This window comes from Astatotilapia calliptera, chromosome 4, assembly GCF_900246225.1.
Source record: "Astatotilapia calliptera chromosome 4, fAstCal1.2, whole genome shotgun sequence".
Classification (NCBI taxonomy): domain Eukaryota; kingdom Metazoa; phylum Chordata; class Actinopteri; order Cichliformes; family Cichlidae; genus Astatotilapia; species Astatotilapia calliptera.
This window is the reverse complement of record NC_039305.1, coordinates 13,407,323-13,425,296: the sequence shown is the minus strand read 5'-3', so window position 1 is coordinate 13,425,296 and position 17,974 is coordinate 13,407,323. Positions and strand designations below refer to the sequence as shown.

The following is a 17,974-nucleotide window of genomic DNA, read 5'->3' as shown; positions in this document are numbered from 1 at the left end:
TGCAGTAATAAAAACACGTTGTTTCAGACATTAGCACAGGGGGATAATGGGGAAGGTGAGTATATGTAACACATAACGCTTGACAAGAACTAATACGTATGTCACTTTTGTTAGTAACCAGCTTGAGAAAAACAGAGAGAAAATGGAATGAAAAATATGTTCAAATGATTTATTAACAACAATAATAACCATTATTTAATCATTATCCATCCATCTATTCTCTTCTTATCCAGTTCAGGGTCACGGGGGAACTGGCGCCTATCCCAGCTACTATAAGGCAAGAGGCAGGGAACACCCTGTAAATGTTATAATTGGCATCCTATTCTCATGGTAAATGGTAAATGGCCTGTATTTGTATAGCACTTTTCTAGTCCCTAAGAACTTTACACAACCAGTCATCCACCCATTCACCAACACATTCACACACTGGTGATGGCAAGCTACATTGTAGCCACAGCCGGATACTGGCGCCACCGGGCCCTCTGACCACCACCAGTAGGCAACGGGTGAAGTGTCTTGCCCAAGGACACAACAACCAAGACTGTCCAAGCCGGGGCTCGAACCGGCAATCTTCCGATTACATGACTTCCAGCTCTTGAGCCACGATCGCCCCTATCATTCTCATGATAATCATCTTCCTTATTGTCAAATACATGGATAGTTATATATTTAAAGGTCATATAAAGTATATGAATTCTACCCACATAATGCACAGCTTATATAATATAATATATATATTATATATTATATATATATATTATATATTATATATATATATATATATAATATATTATATATATATATTATATATTATATATATATATATATATATATTATATTATATATATATATATATATATAATATATATATATATATATAATATATATATATATATATATATATATATATATAGATATATAGATATATATATAGATATATTATCATTACAATTTATATATATATATAAATTGTAATGATAATTAGCAGAATACTGATCGATCAGTTCAAACTGTGTCATCAAGTCACATCCACCATGTTTGACAGATGATGTGATATGTTTTGAATGATAAGCCCGTCCTTTCCTTAAGATGATCTTGGTTTCATCCACTCAAAGAATGATGTTTCAAACCTGAGCAGACTTTTCTTTTTCTAGATGTTTTCCAGAAAAGACTGATTTGTCACCTGTTGTTCACTGTAGGTGAATCATCTATATTTAGATTTCAGCAGGCCTGTCTTGAGTGGAGATTTTAGGCATTCCTCATGTCTAAGAAAATCCAAATTGATCATCTTTCTTTTTATCTGATGTCTTTTTAATAAGTCTGTTGTTTATTTTGAGTTTCTATGATGACATATAATTCAGCTTCAGCCTTTATCATAGGTGAGTTGTTACACAGGGGATTCAGTTAAGAAACAACAGTAGTCAGTCTGGATCTGGTATAACGATTAAATATTTGCAAAAACTGAAATGTGACCATTTGAGAAAATGCAACCAAAGGTCTTTAAGATCACACTAGCCATGAAGAGTTGGTGAGGAGTTCTCAGACTGGCCCCATGAATTGTTTATACGCAAAGATACACAACAGGCAGCACATTTAACTCTGTATTTATAACAGACCAAAGGCTTTGTATTTTGTTCTGCACAGCAGCAGTTTCTATGACTACTTTCCATCGCAATAACACAATGAGAGGGATTTCCATACTGACATATAAACACCTACGGAATTAACTAATGTTGAAATAAAAGGCCATACATTTGGACATTAACATGGTCAACTGCCCAGTTATTTTACAGCCTGTGTAAGTGGAGGGACAATGTTTTTAAAAAATTCCTGTAATTTACCATATTTTGTTAAATCCCTTTGATTAAAACCTACAGAAATAAACCGAGAATTTGCGTCACCCTGGAAATACACGCATCAAACACACCCCATCTAAAAGCGCAATCGAGCCTATAGTATATCAATGATCGCGCAGCTTTCCGTGACGAAAACTAGCTGCATAATCACGGGTCGCTATAAGTAGACTCGGAAAACGAGGATACAAGCAGTGAGCGGTCACTTCCAATAGGACTTGTTGCTCTAGAGTAGAGGTGCGAACATTCAAGCGTCAGTGCTCGTCATGAAGAGGTCTCCTAAACTCGCGCTCCCCATTGTAGTCATCTCAGTGCTGGTCGCTTGCAGTCCAACGGAGGCATGGTACAAGCAGGTGGCCGGCCCAACCTACTACTCCGTAGGCAGGGCGTCCGGTTTGCTGTCCGGTATTCGGAGATCAGCTTACGTGAGGAGAGAGGAGCCGCACCATGCAGACACTGACGAGTCCGCAACAAACAACGTGTTCTCCGAGATCCCGGCGTCCAGTTCCTTCTTGAAGACGATGGTGAGTGGTCGCTTTTTAAAAAGAATTTTAAAAATCTAATTTTCTTTTCGACTAAGGATAGCACGCTTACAGACAAACATAAATAAAATCTAGTGGAAAAAAATGAAAAGTATTGTTTTTATGATAATCTGTTACCGTCACTTCAGTAAGGAAGGAGCTGTCCATTCAGCACCGTTAGACTCTTATTTGTACTTTTTTTTTTAAGCACAAATAATAAAGTTAAGTTTTAAAAAAAAATCTCATTTTATAGCAAAATATAAAAATTTAAAGCTTAACTGTGCCAGTCTGTAATCTACAATTTTCCAAATGTTTATTTTTAGAGCAACAACTTTTAAGCACTTTTTTCCACTTTAAATTTTGTGTAAATGTTACGTGCAAAATACCTCAATGGTACTTCCTTAAAAATTAAAAATAAAAATCTTATGTCAACTTACTCAGGTTTCCAGAATATATAAGGTTATTGATTTCGGATGCTCTCTCATGCAGTACCATTTGTCTTTTTCCTCTCTCCAAACAGCCTGTTTGTATAAAAGACATTACACCAAACCTGCAGAGCTGTGAACGCATCCAGGACATCAAGGCTTCATTTCGGTGCAAAGCCGATGTCTTCCTCTCTCTGGACTCGTCAGATTGTGAAGCAGACTAAGCAGCAAAGCCAACAGCTGGGATAGATGACCAAGCATACTTCTTGCAGGACTGACATTTTAAAACTGGACATTTTAATAGGTGTTGCACTAGAGACGCTACTCTTATGAACCATTTGACTAGAATAAACCTGCTCTAAATTTTTAAGCTTGAAAAGAAATGTATTAATGTTTATGAGTTTTCTTGAATAAAGTATTTCATCCTTGTTCAGTCTGCTGAGGTATTACAGTGTGATTTTTTGCTTGCACCCAAAATTGCAAGCTGAAATGCCTTAGCTCAAGCACTGCAATGACAAGTTAGTGGTACTAAATGTCAACATTTAAAATGAAACATTTCCAAAGTTGCAGTTAACCTTCTGTTGTCAACGAAATGTTGCTGCATGTATATTTTTGGGTTTTTAACAGTAAAAGACAGGGTAAGAAGAAAAGAGCCAAATTATAAAATGATCAGACATGCTTAAAAAGCATATGTTTATTTAAAATGTTATAAAGTCAGAAAGGAAAAAGAACAATTAAATAGTGTTACTTCATCAGATTTTGAAGTTCTAAAAGACAAAAGCACACATGAGAATTTACAGAGAAATTACAGCAATGAATGACTTAAAACAATTTAAAGAGTCTCAGAAGACTTAAACAAGCTGAACAGCTTCTAGGTTCCCCCTCATAATCTGATCAACGACCACATGAAATGCCACCCGTACGCTTGTGGCGTCTATGGCAGTGGTGAAGTGGTGGTACACAGGCCTGTCAGGGTTGCTGTTACATGCTGAGAACATTGCAGTGATATGGTGGGCTGCAGCATCCACATCACCATCAGCACCTATGATAGCAGGAGAAAAAGAATTAACTGCGCAAAGGTTAATCAGTACATTTCAAACCAGGCATTTTTTTGTTTTTCTTCATAATCCCCAAACGGACTAAGAGCTTCCTTTAAATGACCTGAAATGTGGCCAAGACAGCATCACATAGTTGCTGCAAATTTGTCAGCTACACATCCAGGATGTTAGTCTCCTGTTCCACCTCATCCCAAAGGTGTTCTATTGGATTGAGACCTGGGCCCGTATCCCTAAAGATTCTGAGAATCCTCTCAGAGAGCTCCTAACTTAAGCTAAAAATTCCTTGCCAGGAGTTTTAGCTTAGAAGTGATTCCAGAACATTTTCAGTGAACTCTGAGCAAGGAATGGATGGAAAATCCTATCTTAGTGAGGAGGTGTGGTTGACCCCGTTGCTAGGTATGAGTCATCATTTCAAAAGCCGTGGTTCGTTGATCCTACAAGTTTGATGGAAATGAGCTTTTGGTGATAATGAGCAAAGGATGTACCCTCAAATCAATAAACATAATTATACACTCTAATCTTATGCTGACTGTAATTGTAAATAATATTTCACATTCAAGAAAATATCTGGAAAATGAATAGTAAGCTGTAGGGGTTATAGCCATTAGAATCTAAAATATGTGAAAACTTAAACTCATTACACCCTGTTCAAATAATGATTCATGTCTTATTTGCTCATATAAATATCCTAGCTGGCATATTTTGTACTTTCACTCCCATATGGACCCCGTTGAAAACAAGATGGCCTATCTCAAGAGGCTGTCCTTAATGAAGTAGAAATCACAACGTTACAAGTCCAGTGTGGTCTTAACGAGGGTAACATGGCTCAGCTTTTAGCAATGTCTGTGATTGCAGACCCAAGTCATCACTGCTGCATTGTTGCATTTTCCCAGTTGCCAAATACCTCGGGGTTGTGATTACTTTCGTCTCCGGTGTAATAGCGTTGTGGCGTCGAGTTGGTGAAGTAATTGCATCTCTAAGGAGATCCACCACAAACATGATTCCTGCACGATCCAATCTGTAGCATCTCAATAATTCCCTGTCATCCAGTGTTTGCAGGACATCTCTCCTGCCTCTTCTGTTGGCCATTTTGTGCAGCTGCTTAGGGGAACTCCTAAGCCACTAAAAGTCCTCTTCCCTGCTCTTAGCAGATCTCGCCTTAGGAGCCCTTTTAAGCGCTAGGAATCTTGAGGAATAGCTTTTATATTAACTGGGATTGTCGTGTCACTTTTAGGGGAAATTCTAAGAAAACGTCATGACTCTGAGAATTTTCTTAGAATTTGGCCGCTAGGAGCCACTTTTTGCACAAAGATTCTTTAGGGATACGGGCCCTGGTCTTTTGAATACAGTAAACTCAGTGTAATGTTCAAGAAACCAGTTTGACATATTATCCTACTGGAAGCTGCCATCAGAGGATTGATACACCGTGGACATTTAGTGACAATACCCAGGTAGGCTGTTGCACTTAAACAGTACATAATTATTACCAAGGGGCCAAAGTGTGCCAAGAAAATATTCCCCACACCATTATACCAGCCTGAACATTAAAAGGCTTTCATGTTTTTTAATGCCAAATGCTGACCCTACCATCTCAATTTTGCAGCAGAAATCGAGACGCAGATCAGGCATCGTTTCCAACCTTCAATTGTCCAATTTTAATGACCCCATGTGCAAGCATGTTGTGCATTCAGAGATGCTCCTCTGCACGTCTTTGCTAAATAACAGTTATTTGAAGTTCTTTTCCTTCCTAGCAGTTTGAAGCAGTTTGCTCAATCTCCTCTGACATTACCCAGAGAACCGATGCTTACTGAATAATTTGTCTTTTCAGATCATTTTGTGTGAAGCTTAAAAATTGTGTGTGAAAATCTCAGAAGATCAGCAGTTTCTGAAATACTCTGTCACTTCAAATCAACTTTCTTCTTGATTCTGATGCTCAATTTGAACTTCAGCATGAAATCTTAACCATGTACACATACTAAATGCAATAAAATGCTATCATGTGATTGGATGGTTAGATATTGGCATTAGCAAGCAGCTGAATATTAGCGGTTGAGAGTGTGGGTGTGTTGTGTTGCAAATTAATTCTCTTGGAATTGTAGTTCACAAAAAAAAAAAATCTCATAAAGGTTTAATTCCTTCATACGTCTTAAAAAGACATTTAGAAAAGAAAAGTGGGTGGAGGGTTTCTATAATGTACCTTTATAGCTAGAATGGTAAAGTCTCAAGTGTCTTCCAGATTTTAGGATCTTTTCCCGGAAAAGGTCCGTTTTGTTCATGAACAGAATCTGTAGGAGAGAAATAAGGAGTGTTAATAATACAATTATTCCTGCTGAAACCTCTTCACTGGGATTTTCAACAACATGACTCTCAGTCTCAAATATCTACAAAAGCAACTGTTCGTACACTCGAGGTCCATTTTAAAGAAAGAAAAATATCTGAACATTCAGCAGCATTAAAATCACTGGTATGCAAAAACCGGTATGCCAAGACATGCAAGTTCAGATCCATCCAAATCAGCTACAGTCAGTATGAAGTCATAATTCTAACCATCTAAATAGATTTTCTTCACATTTCTCGTGTAACACTATAATTGGTTGTTCAGTTTTAACACACAATCATGCAGAAATGATTCAAATTGAAAGAAAATTAAATCCTTCAATTGTATTAAGTTCAGGTGCTGATGGCTGATTTTTGCTCATAAAAACAATTTGACATTCTCAGTATGAAAGAAAACTAAACGCAGCGTCTCTGAAACAGTCCTCGCAGCTTCTTTAACTAAATGAAATATCCTGCATCTCAGACTTTGTATGCCTAATATGTATACTAGAAATGAACAAAACAGTCCTTCAGTCATTCCCACAAAGTTTAAGACACGGCACAACTCTAATATCCAACTTTCAAATATAACATTTGAACCCTTTAATCAATTAATGGTAGGAAGAACATGATCCAATAAAGGGTTAAAGAAACTCAAACTGCAAAAACTTACCATGGTGGTTTGCTGGAAAACCGTGTGGATGCAGATTGATGAAAAAAGTTCAAGACTTTCTTGCAGCCGATTCTAATCAGGAAAGTGGCAATTTTAACTCCAACTGAGCAAAATCCACTGGCTGTAGAGATTTCTAATCACAGTTTGTGACAACATACCACAGAAGGATCCTCCAGTAGTGCCATATCATAGCTGTTGAGGGCCACAACAAACACCACAGCTTGAATACCTTCAAAGCAGCTTAGCCACTTCCTCCTCGCACTTTGCTGGCCTCTGACATCATACAGCCTGTCAACAAGAAAAAACTTTAAGCTTTATTTAGAAAAAAAAAAACAAGTTGGGAAATAGAGTAATCACTACCTTTTACATATTTTATAGCTCAAAATTAAATTGCTAAGGCCTTGGTGCTCTGAAATAAAGTCGCCTGAGAACATTTCATATTTAGAAATGATACAATTTATTTAGAAGGAATGCCATTATGCAAATAAGTTAATTAGGAGAAGCAGAGGCAACAATCTGTATAAGTAGTTTTACTTCATTTTTTTAAGTTAGGAAGTGTCTCACTACAAATCAAACCAGCAGCTGACTTGCCTCATTGTGCAGCTCTGGATAAGCACCCAATTCATACGGCAGCGTGCTCGACACTCAGAAATAACATTTCACCCGTTTAAATTATTGGAGCAATTTATCTCAACAAGACTCTGCACCAAGTGAAGTGAAGGGTCTTGGTGACACAGGTAATGAGTTCCCATTTTGGGGTGCTATGATTGCCGTCTTCATGTCAGAGACAATGAAGCATTTACCCCATTGGTCAAGAGTAAGCGTTAACAAGCTGGGTGACAATAAGTTTTAACAGTGGCATTTGACAGCAGTATTTATGTAGTGAGGACAGAAAAGCCATCATTTATAATGGAAAGAGGGCTCTTTATGGCTTTTCCCCATTAAGTACAAGAACAGGATCAGAACTAGATATAGACAACTTAAACACTGAGTTCAGCAAAAGAGATGGGACTGACTCAGTCTGCTTTAGCCATATTTGCAGGGCAACAAAATATTCATTATAAAACAAAAAAGCATTTAAGATCAATTTAAAGACAGAACACAAGACAAGAAAACTTAAATGAATTTAATGAAATAAATTTAAATGAAACCACTGAACAACAGTGATATCATATCACCTGCTACAAAAAGCAGTATGCTTCCTTAATTTGGTGAGATTTTTTCCTGCGTCCATTGCAACTGCATTTTGAGTAAAAAGCTAGAAGCAGCTAGTAGAACCAATGTCACCTCGTAGACTGGTTGAAAACACAAAAGCACTGTGCGATAAACAAGTTCAGAGAATTGAATCTAAACAATATTTCAGTTTTCATTGTGTGCATTCAGATATCAAATTTAAAGTTTACAAACTATAATTTAGTAACGTCATATTATTCATATTTTATCAAGAAAAACAGGAAAAAATCTGAAGGGTGACACTGCGGTCCTCGAAGCAGCTACAGTATATAAAATATTCATATTCAAGTCTTGGTATGATTCTGTTTGTGACCCACAGACCGAATAGAATCACAGTGAAGGGAAAGTAGGCAGGAGGCATCATGAATGCCTGGTTATTCTGAAAAACAAGAGTTATGGGAAAGAAAGTTGGGATTTCAATGAGTCATAGCTAACTTTCTCTATATTTCTGCTAATACTTTTGGAATATTGAGTGGAATATAAAGTAAAGTCCTCCATATTTCAAGACTGATTCATTGCCAGGAAGCCACCTGCCTTCACTCAGAATTGCTCATGAGGTTGGACAGAGTGCATCTCGATAACCTCAAACTGATATGCAGGAAATATTGATTCATTTCTTAACTTTTCAACAAATAACTTGAGAAACAGTCACAAGTAGATAATCTATCACTATTTAGCACAGTGTGTTAAAGTTACATTGGTTTTGTGTTAAAAATCTCTGAAACTATCAGCCTTCAGGCAGTTTCATAAAAACTATGACCCAGTAATTTCCACCACTTTAATTCTGGATGCGTTTGTTGCAGTTTATGGCGCTCTCGATGCCCATTTCCTTGACTCAGTCATTACTCGGCTGTCCAATAATGCATTTGTGCACAAGCGCACAATCTACAACAACAAATCATAGCTTTCTTTAAAGCACCACTGGTATATTTTATTCCTTTTTATGTGCAACTACAACATTCCTGACATAAGTCATCAGATTGGTCTTTAGTGGTTATGCATCAATATCTAGAGTCCTTTTATAACTACATAAAATGTTATCTTCTAAAGATGAAAGACCTCTAATCTATGTAACATAAAATATTTGTAGTGCATTGACTAATGCACACGGGCTGCTATTTAAATAACAGCCCGTGTTATTTAAATAGTCCATGAGTGTTGTTTCAGCTGCATGTGCGGTTTTGGTCTATATTTGTACACAGCAGCATATTGCAGTGTGTGAGAGCAGGGATTTGATTCATCAGGCTTAAGTATAATGGCCGATTTTTAATCCAGATTTCCTCATTTTGTTTGTGTTGGAAGAGAGTTAAGGGAATAAAAGAGTTCATTCAGTGATAACAAAGGTTTATGCAAACATGCAAAGAGTTCAACCGTCTCTTGAAAGTATAGTGAGGTAAAATAGTTTTAATATTCACTGAGCACAGGGGAGATTGAGTGGCAAACAGTAAATCTTAAATGTGATTCAGATTTTTTTCTCATATTTTTTCAGGCAATCAGTGGTCCACTCTAAAGCACTGTTTCAAAAAATAAAATATTAATTAAAAAAAATAAAAAATAAAAAAAGGAAAAGTATTACAGGTACAGTTATTTAATCTTTGCACTGTCGTATTTGGACTTTGTGTCTTACCGAAACATAGTTTTATCAACTTGAAACTGTGTCTCAATGATTCCACAGGTCCTCACTCTGACTCTCAGAACATCTGCATCTGTGGGAACGTAGTTTGGTGCGATGATTCGACTCATGTTCTCAAAGAAACTGGAGGAAGGGAAAAGAACAAAGGAGAAGGAACATGACTTCAGACTACAAGTCACTGTTTTTTGCCAAAATTTAGTTTGTATGAGATCACACCTACATTGTACATGTAGGTGTGACTGGACATGATACAACCACCAATTGCAGGTGAAAAATGCATATTCCCCAACTGCTTTGGCAATGGTTCTAGAGGCTGCTTGCTATCACTGGGTAAAACTGGTTGCAAAAAAGCCGCTGCACCAAAATCTTAGACTGACACAGCTGCCTATAGTTTTTCATTTTTGTCTGTAGACACTTAGCAACTACTTGCCAAGTGGTAGTAAAGGTGCAGCTTTTATTTTGAAGGCAAACCGTTTCCATTTCCTGTTTGTGTTGCACTACAGCTCAGAGTAGCTGGACAGTGTTTCTAGACAAGTCCATAACCTCCATTTAAAGTACAACAAAGTGTTAGCAACAAAAGCAATCACAAAAATATTTTCTCCAATCAGCTGGGGAATATAGTTTGTTTTTCCCAGCAACAGGTGGCTGCTGGTGGGTGGGCGGATATGCGATCAAGCTTTAGCAATCATTTTCCTAGTGACTGCTATAAAGTCTCCAGCAATCACTCACAGCTAATGGGAGTCATGCCTCATTTTTCATTTCCCCATGACCCATGGTTGCGGACCACTCTATATCTTGTGTAACTGGGCCCTTCTTCACTTCTTCAGCTTGTCATGTGACCAAAATGGGGGAAACTTAACGTCATGTGGTTAGTAGTCACATGTCAGTAAAACATCAATAGAAACTTCCCAGTTTAAGGAATTGGCAGCTAGTGTTTTTAGCCTTTTAAAATGCTGCTTTGTGTTTTTAGACAGGCCATGTTATTATGGCATATGGTAACTTGTGTTTTCTATCATTAATTATAGGTACAAACAATTTACTGTTCCATTTAAATTATTATTCCAACACAGCAACTATTTCAACTATTATCAAACTGATTTAGACAAGTGAAGAAAAGTCAGTTCATGATTATTTTAAATTTCATGCTGAGATACTCGCATATCCAAAGTCAGCATAAGTAACAAAAAGAAAACTTTGGAGCACAGATGAAGTTTGAGAACAAGCCCAACTAGAATGCAGATGGAGGTGAGTCTCTGTAAACAAGGCATGGATATTTATGGATGCAGCTCTCTCACATGCGTCATACTGTAGAAGCGCACACCGCTCCCCAGCAGTTATTTTTTGGGGTCAACATATGTTAAAGTAAAAGTGTTCACAAAGTCATCTTCCAAAGTAAGACACCCTAGGAACTAACAGAAAAACATCAGGAATTCTGAAGACTCTACTTTCTGCACTTTGACGCTTCTGACACACAAACAAAATAAACATGCCAACACTTATATACACAAGGAGCTAAAAATAAGGGTTTTAGACATTTTGATTTTAATTCATGCATGTTCCTAAAGGTCCTGCTCTAACAGTTTGAAGCTCTTCCGGAAATCTTGTGAAAGTCTAATGGACAAACAGACTTTATCCAAATTCTGAATGATGGAAAGAAATTGCTGCAATTTTTAAAAGCACATTTCTCCATTCTGAGGTCCTCATCAGTTCACTTGATTTGTTAGACTGTTTTTCTTACCATTTAATAATGCACCAGACAGGCCTGGACAACAGGCAGGCTATTTTATCACCCTGCTCTTACTATGGACCCATGCTGCTCACAATTTGCAAAGAACGCAGTTTTTAGTTACGTCATGTTAAAATAACCATTTGTTCCAAAAACCTGGTGACTCTTCAGAATTAATGCTGCTTTCACAGAGGTCCAAGTTATGCTCGCTCACCATACATGCTAGTTGTTAAACCAATCACAAAGTCCCCACTTATTCACATTTAAAAGGGTTATATATCATTTAAATAGCAGTTTTACAGACTTGCAAATCATTGCATTCTTTACATTTTCTAGGCAACATTTTTTTTAAGACAAAACTGTAGTTTAGTGGCAAGATGATCAAATAATATTGCTTAAAAGTGATCTACTTGCTTTAAAGTAATTAAAGGGGAACACCATGAATGATATAATATTACAGAAAAGTCAATCACACAAGCTTAAAAAATGTTTTGCTCTGAATATGCATTATTTATAATTCTGTGCATACAAAAAAGCAAAATTTTACCTCCTTAACAGCAACAAATTCAAGCTGATATAAAGTAGTGCTGATTAGAATCTGTTTCTAAAAAGCAGTTACATCAATAGTTACTTTGTAGTAACAGCAAATTTCAATTTAGCAACATGAACAGTTCAGCCGACGCCAAAGCTGATATCAGAAGTCATTTTACACATTTAGGTCCGGGGGGGGGGGGGGGGGGGGGGGGGAGTCAAGTGTATCACAATAGTCCAATCCAACATTTCCGGAGGGAGAAATCAATGCAGGGTCCAGCAGTGTGAAAACATAGACAAAGAGGCAGTCGGGTTTCACGTTATCCTCCAGCTCTCAAGTCCGAGTTCTGATAATGAAGCCGTCACAAATCTCTGAGACTGGCCACATGAAAGAAACTTTATCTCAACAGATCTACTTGCCTTTCCCTTTGAGATAACAGCTTCTATTCAGTCCATTTGTTCTACATTCAAAGATAAAAATTACTAAAGAAATTTCCATTTAAAAGACCATGCAACCAACACTGACCACAGTACACAGTCTTATGGTCTTTAAATAAGAGTAACCTGCAATTTAAGCCAATAAGTCACAAAATTCAAGAGACATCCTAATGAATGACCAACTTACACTCCACTATTAATTCAGGCTGAAGGAGAGGTCATTAAAGGCATCTTGATCTATGCTCAACTATCAAGGTAAGGAAATCTCAGAAAGTTAAATCAATTTATCTGAACGTAGCGGTTTTTATAAGAGAAATAAACGAACTGAAGTAGTCACAGTACATGTCTAGATTAACTTTGAGCCATAATTGAAAGAGACATGTTTTAATACTAGTAGTCAATAATAATGCAAAAACGTATGTCATGAACCTTCAAATCAAACATGAATTACAATTTGATTTGTTTATTGGGTCACAGTGATGCATTAAGAACGATTTCAACAATGACTGCAAAACAAACTGCCTTTACATAATAATCAGAATTTAGCAAGCTGCCCGGGGAATATCAGATATTTACTAAATAAAATATCACACATGTGAGAGGGGGTCTCATAACTGCACTTACAGGGAAAAACAATAAGGCCATTTATTAAAACATATTCCACACTCACATTAACAATTCCCACTTCACCTGATGACACAACACACAAATCATCTATGCTGAGTAGTCATGTAGGATTCATGACATTTTACAGGCTGCAGTGTAGCTGCCACAGCTCGCTTTTTGTTTTTAACTGAGCATCTACATTTGCACAACCTGAGGACAACAATAGGGAAAAGACACGCTCTGACCACTTCAATAATAGTAATAATAATATAAATAAATAAATAAATTGTTTTGAAAACATACTAGCTGTAATCTAATATCTAAAAACACACACAGTTTATCAAATCCAGAAAAGTTATGTCACAACTGAATCATACGCCAAGATAGTGAAACTGCAACTGCATACACATCTTTGGATTCTCAAACAAGAAAACTCAGACATTAATTGTGTTTGTTTTATCTGCGCCACTCTAATTTTCATCTCCCTGGATCTCTGCAAACAGTTTTTTAAATGTGGTCCAATTAAGCCTATTACACAAATGTCACAGAAATCATTTCCTGAGCACAAGTTATTCTCAGCGCTCTCTTTACCGTAGCTCTGTATTGGCAAGATGTGACGCTATGCTTCTTACTGGGCAATTTCCCATGACATTTGCCACCATCAATCATAATTGGTCGTGTTGTGCAACATAAAGTCACTTAATGTCAATCTACTTACTAGAGAGCAGAGTCGTTCAGCTCAAACTCGTATCCTCGGGCTGCAGCTGCTCGGACTCCTTGGTCGGACCAAAGTGCACAGAAAGCATGAGCCATAAAAGGAAGGAGCTCCTGATCGTCCCCTAAACACTGGCTGCAGGACAGGATGGAGCGAGCATGATCCTGATAGGGACAATATTGTTAAAAGGAAAAAAAGAAAGAAAAGAAAAAAAAAGAAGACACTAGATTTATTTTGGCATTAGAGTAAATACGATCTTTCGCCTCCAATCTGTAACGCCTGGACTCCAGAGTCTTCTACCTTGTTCTTGTTCGATTTAATACTAAATAGGCTTATCTGGCATTTATACGTGAACAGTGGCAGGATATTTTATATGACGATATCTTGGAACACCTATGTATACATGGCCTTAAAATCCATTCTTGCCATCTTGATTGTGCTCACAGGCTCATCTAATTGCATCATGGACTCAGACTGTTTTATGTGCTTTGATACTATACATTAAGTAATTTGCATCATTTCATTCTTTGTTAAAGATTGGGTTATAATGATGAGTCCTCTGTACTGATGCTGTGTTGTGTATGGATAGAGACTGTCATCTAGTGCAGGGAAGAGGAGTTGCAATTAAAATGGACTACAAAGACCTCTTAATCTCACCTTATTCTGCTTGTTAGCAAGGTTTATCCTCAGTGTCCCCATGCCTTGCAGAACAGTCTTCATAGAGGTCAGAAGATTGTCCAGTACTGCAGGCTGAGTGAAACATGTCAAAGACATTTTGTCATTTATCTGCCACCTACAAAGTTGTTTTGGCCTTTAGGCAGGACAGATAACTCGTTTTACCTTGAAACTTATAAGCTCTTGTTTGGAGAATCCATGATTATGGATTATCTTTATCTGTTTGACAATTGTACTCTTTCCAGTCTCTGGAGCACCTGACACATACAAATCGAAGGATTAATTTAATTTTAATTTGCCAAAACGTAACTAAAAATATATAACTGATACATATATGAATAAATACCGAGCATAAGGATTTTGACCACATTATTCTCCATGCTGGCATGTTTGTGAAGATCCCGTTCTATTTTAGAGCTTTGGACTTTTGCCTTTTTATGCTCCTCTGCAACATCCTTGTGAAGGCACATTCCCAGGCACAGCTAATGAGAGAGAGAAAACAATATGCAAATTATAATGGATAAGATACACCTTTCACTTTAACACTTACATACCGTTCATACTTCATGTTTTCATTTATTCAATTTTAGATAAGAAAACATACTGCCCAACTTTTCAACAGTCACTTTTCTTTTTATTTCTTTCATTTTCTTTCCTCAAATACACTATTCAAACCTTTGTGAAATAAGAAAACGGGTATTATTTTATTTCACATTATGCAAACTAATATAGTGAATAATAAACTAAAAAAAAAATCAATAATAATAATAATAATAAATTAATCACATATTTATTTCAGAATACTTTATCAATCCCTCGGGAAATTATGTGGGTTACAGTTGCTCCAAGACAGTAACAGACTAAACTAATTAAGTAACAAGTTAAAGAATTTACAAATTTAAGAAATAGCACTAATATATACAAATTGCTCAATTATAAATATCAAGAATATTAGCAAAGAATATTACAGAGGTGGAATATATATGATTATATATATTTATTCTAAATAAATGTGATAAATACTTTGGACCACAGAAATATTGTTTAATAATATTTTATGTTTCATAAAGATAATTTTGTAATGTTTGTTTTATATTTATGTCAACAGGGTTGTCACAGACAGATGAGCAGGCTTTGTTTGGTGACACGTTTTTAACAGTTTTAAGAAACATTTCAAATATTCAAAACAAAAGTTTCTATACCTTAATCGTTATATTTTACATGCATTTTAGTTATCAAGTTAGAACAATTTTTTTTGGAGGGGGGGGGGGCGTTCTCAAAAATTAGCTCGTATTTTTAAATGAAAAACAAATTAAAATTTTGAGAACTTTTTCAACAACCACGTCTACATGTCTGAGGAGGTGTGTAATTTATACAACAAACATAGGTTTTAGTGTTTAGTGCATGGGTTATTGTAAATCCAAAAATAGGAGAGGAAATACCCTGCAATTAAAGAATGACTCGTTTTTCCCCTCTAATTTTGTGTGTGTGTGTGTGTGTGTGTGTGTGTGTGTGTGTGTGTGTGTGTGTGGTGGTGGTGGGGGGGGGGGGGGGGGGGTCACTTTAGGATAAGTAATCGCAGTTCAGCTAACAGAAGAGGAGCAGAAGAAAGTACTTTCACTGCCGCCAAATGTCTAAATGGGTCAAGCCAATGACTGTATATTCTAATTTTAAGAGATCCTGAGTTGTTTAAATGAAACGATGACTCACCTGCAGTGAGGCTGGCAGCACATTTAGACATGAAAACATCTCTGCGTTGTTGCTGGTCACTCTGGGATGGTGATAAACCGAAGTTATTTTTCGTTGGGGTGATAAAAACAAACGGAATGGCTAATTGGCTTTAATTAGGGCCACGTGCGTGCCTCTGTCTTTCAGAATGCGCGCCGCGTTCATGCTAGCTTTTTCTTAGAGGGTCACGAGCTACACCCAACTAAATAAGCTATAGGTACTGACCTGTATGCGTTGTATTCCTTTAAGGCTGAGGTGAGCTGTTCATTTCCCCAAGAGGCCACTTGAGAAATCAGTGTTTGGCTTATAAGATTATACAAAGATGAAATTAAGCACATTTGACTTATTGTCGTGAACCTCCGCAGCAGTCCCAGTTTCTCATGTGGACCTTTGAAAAAATGAATTGTCCACTCCTGCTTTAAAACATCGTAATTAGTAATGATCGAAATTAGAACATGTTCTTATTTCAGCTTCATGCCTCCAGTTTAAATGTGTTTTTATCAAACTTTCTTCCACAACATGTTTTTTTGAAAGCTTACAGCACATTGCTGTGCGCTAATCAGCTGCTATTAATAATCTCAAATTAACGGTTTGACATTTAGCGAACTCTGTGTGACTCAGATGTGGCAAAATTAAGATCAGATTATCTCCTTCTGTCTCTCTAATCAAAGGTCACTTCTGTGTCCAAAACATAACTCTACCCTTTTTATAATGTGACTAATGTGCGGCTTCATCATCCGCCTCTTACACTTAGACCCCCGGAGAGCAGTCATTTTGGTTTTCTACCTTAGACCCCCGCGGAGTCATCATTTTGCGTTTCTACCTTTAAAAGCCGGAGAGCAGTCAGTCAAATGCTGGAGTCATTCATATGTATATTAGGTCGTTACCTAGGAATTCTGGAGGGAGGGGAGTGGGGGTGAGTGATTGAGGGGGTGGGGGAGTGGAGTGTTTCAGTTTGCCATCTTAGGGAGAAATCAACACATGTCCTTTGTTGCTGACATTTATTGATGAAAACAGTACAAAAAACCAACCATTTGTACACATATTTACAAATAATGATAAAAAGTGAGTGAGTACATTTCAACATTTTCAGCAATCACTCACAATCCTGGCACTGCCACGGTATCTGTCGTCTGCATTTACCACATGTGTACCTGTAGCAGTGAACACATCGCACAGTGGCCTGATTTTTCTTGCATTTGTGTTTGACCTGACACGTGGCTCTTTTTCCAGGGCTCGGTGTGGAGGGTTCTGCCCGAAGCAACTGATCTTTTCTTGCCTTCTTCGCAGCTACATGAGAGTGAGCCAACTCTGTTGCAAGCGCCACCAGGAAGTCCACCCGTCTTTCCTTCGTCCCGGTGCATGCTTGATACAGCACATGTGCATTCAGTGCTGCCATGTCAATCATGTTATAAAACACGGCGACTGGCCAGCGCCGTGTTCCTTTGCGGACAGTGTACTCCCGAACCATCTGGTCCATCACATCCACGCCACACTTTGTTTTGTTGTAAAGGGTGACAGTGTTTGGCTTTCTTTTGGTGGTGTTATCAGTCTGAACCACGCTGTGCATGCTGCTAAGAATATAGACTGTCTTCTTCCGTTTGGCCGCATACGCCGTCAGCGTGGCAGCAGAGGTTGAAAACACCTAAGAAATAAGATAAATTGTTATTTTCATAGCCCTTTTACACACAATGAAACACATAAACATAGAACCACAAAAGACCTGCAACATACCTGAGTGGTGAATACATTGCGATCGGTCTGTCTAGTGGATTGAGGAATTTCCCTGCGAATCCTGTTGACTGTGCCGAGGATGGTGGTTTTCCATCTAAGAAGTTTTTGT

The 17,974-nt window shown here is 37.4% G+C and overlaps 2 protein-coding genes across 2 annotated transcripts; one reads left to right on the top strand and one right to left on the bottom strand.

Annotated features, from left to right (window-relative positions):
* Positions 1 to 2,020: 2,020 nt before the first annotated feature.
* Positions 2,021 to 3,181, top strand: LOC113020022 (neuropeptide B-like). The gene is made up of 2 exons (XM_026163692.1): positions 2,021 to 2,377; positions 2,895 to 3,181. The coding sequence occupies exons 1-2, from the start codon at positions 2,120 to 2,122 to the stop codon at positions 3,021 to 3,023; spliced, it is 387 nt and encodes a 128-aa protein (XP_026019477.1). The 5' UTR covers positions 2,021 to 2,119; the 3' UTR covers positions 3,024 to 3,181.
* A 279-nt stretch (positions 3,182 to 3,460) lies between these two features.
* Positions 3,461 to 16,661, bottom strand: LOC113020712 (guanine nucleotide-binding protein G(o) subunit alpha-like). Its single transcript, XM_026164912.1, has 10 exons — positions 16,114 to 16,661; positions 14,750 to 14,885; positions 14,569 to 14,660; positions 14,386 to 14,478; positions 13,732 to 13,892; positions 9,707 to 9,835; positions 7,005 to 7,134; positions 6,847 to 6,918; positions 6,055 to 6,142; positions 3,461 to 3,841 (listed from the first exon to the last, which is right to left on the bottom strand). The coding sequence occupies exons 1-10, from the start codon at positions 16,150 to 16,152 to the stop codon at positions 3,651 to 3,653; spliced, it is 1,131 nt and encodes a 376-aa protein (XP_026020697.1). The 5' UTR covers positions 16,153 to 16,661; the 3' UTR covers positions 3,461 to 3,650.
* Between the last annotated feature and the right edge of the window lie 1,313 nt (positions 16,662 to 17,974).

Bases quoted from the DNA above. Each gene is read 5' to 3' on its own strand.
- LOC113020022 (XM_026163692.1), top strand. From the start codon at position 2,120: ATGAAGAGGTCTCCTAAACTCGCGCTCCCCATTGTAGTCATCTCAGTG. The intron at 2,378-2,894 runs GTGAGTGGTCGC...CTCTCCAAACAG, and splicing joins GTTCCTTCTTGAAGACGATG to CCTGTTTGTATAAAAGACAT.
- LOC113020712 (XM_026164912.1), bottom strand. From the start codon at position 16,152: ATGTTTTCATGTCTAAATGTGCTGCCAGCCTCACTGCAG. The intron at 9,836-13,731 runs GTAAGTAGATTG...CCCTTCCTCCAG, and splicing joins CTGAACGACTCTGCTCTCTA to TTTCTTTGAGAACATGAGTC. The intron at 7,135-9,706 runs GTAAGACACAAA...TCTTGTTGACAG, and splicing joins GTTGATAAAACTATGTTTCG to GCTGTATGATGTCAGAGGCC.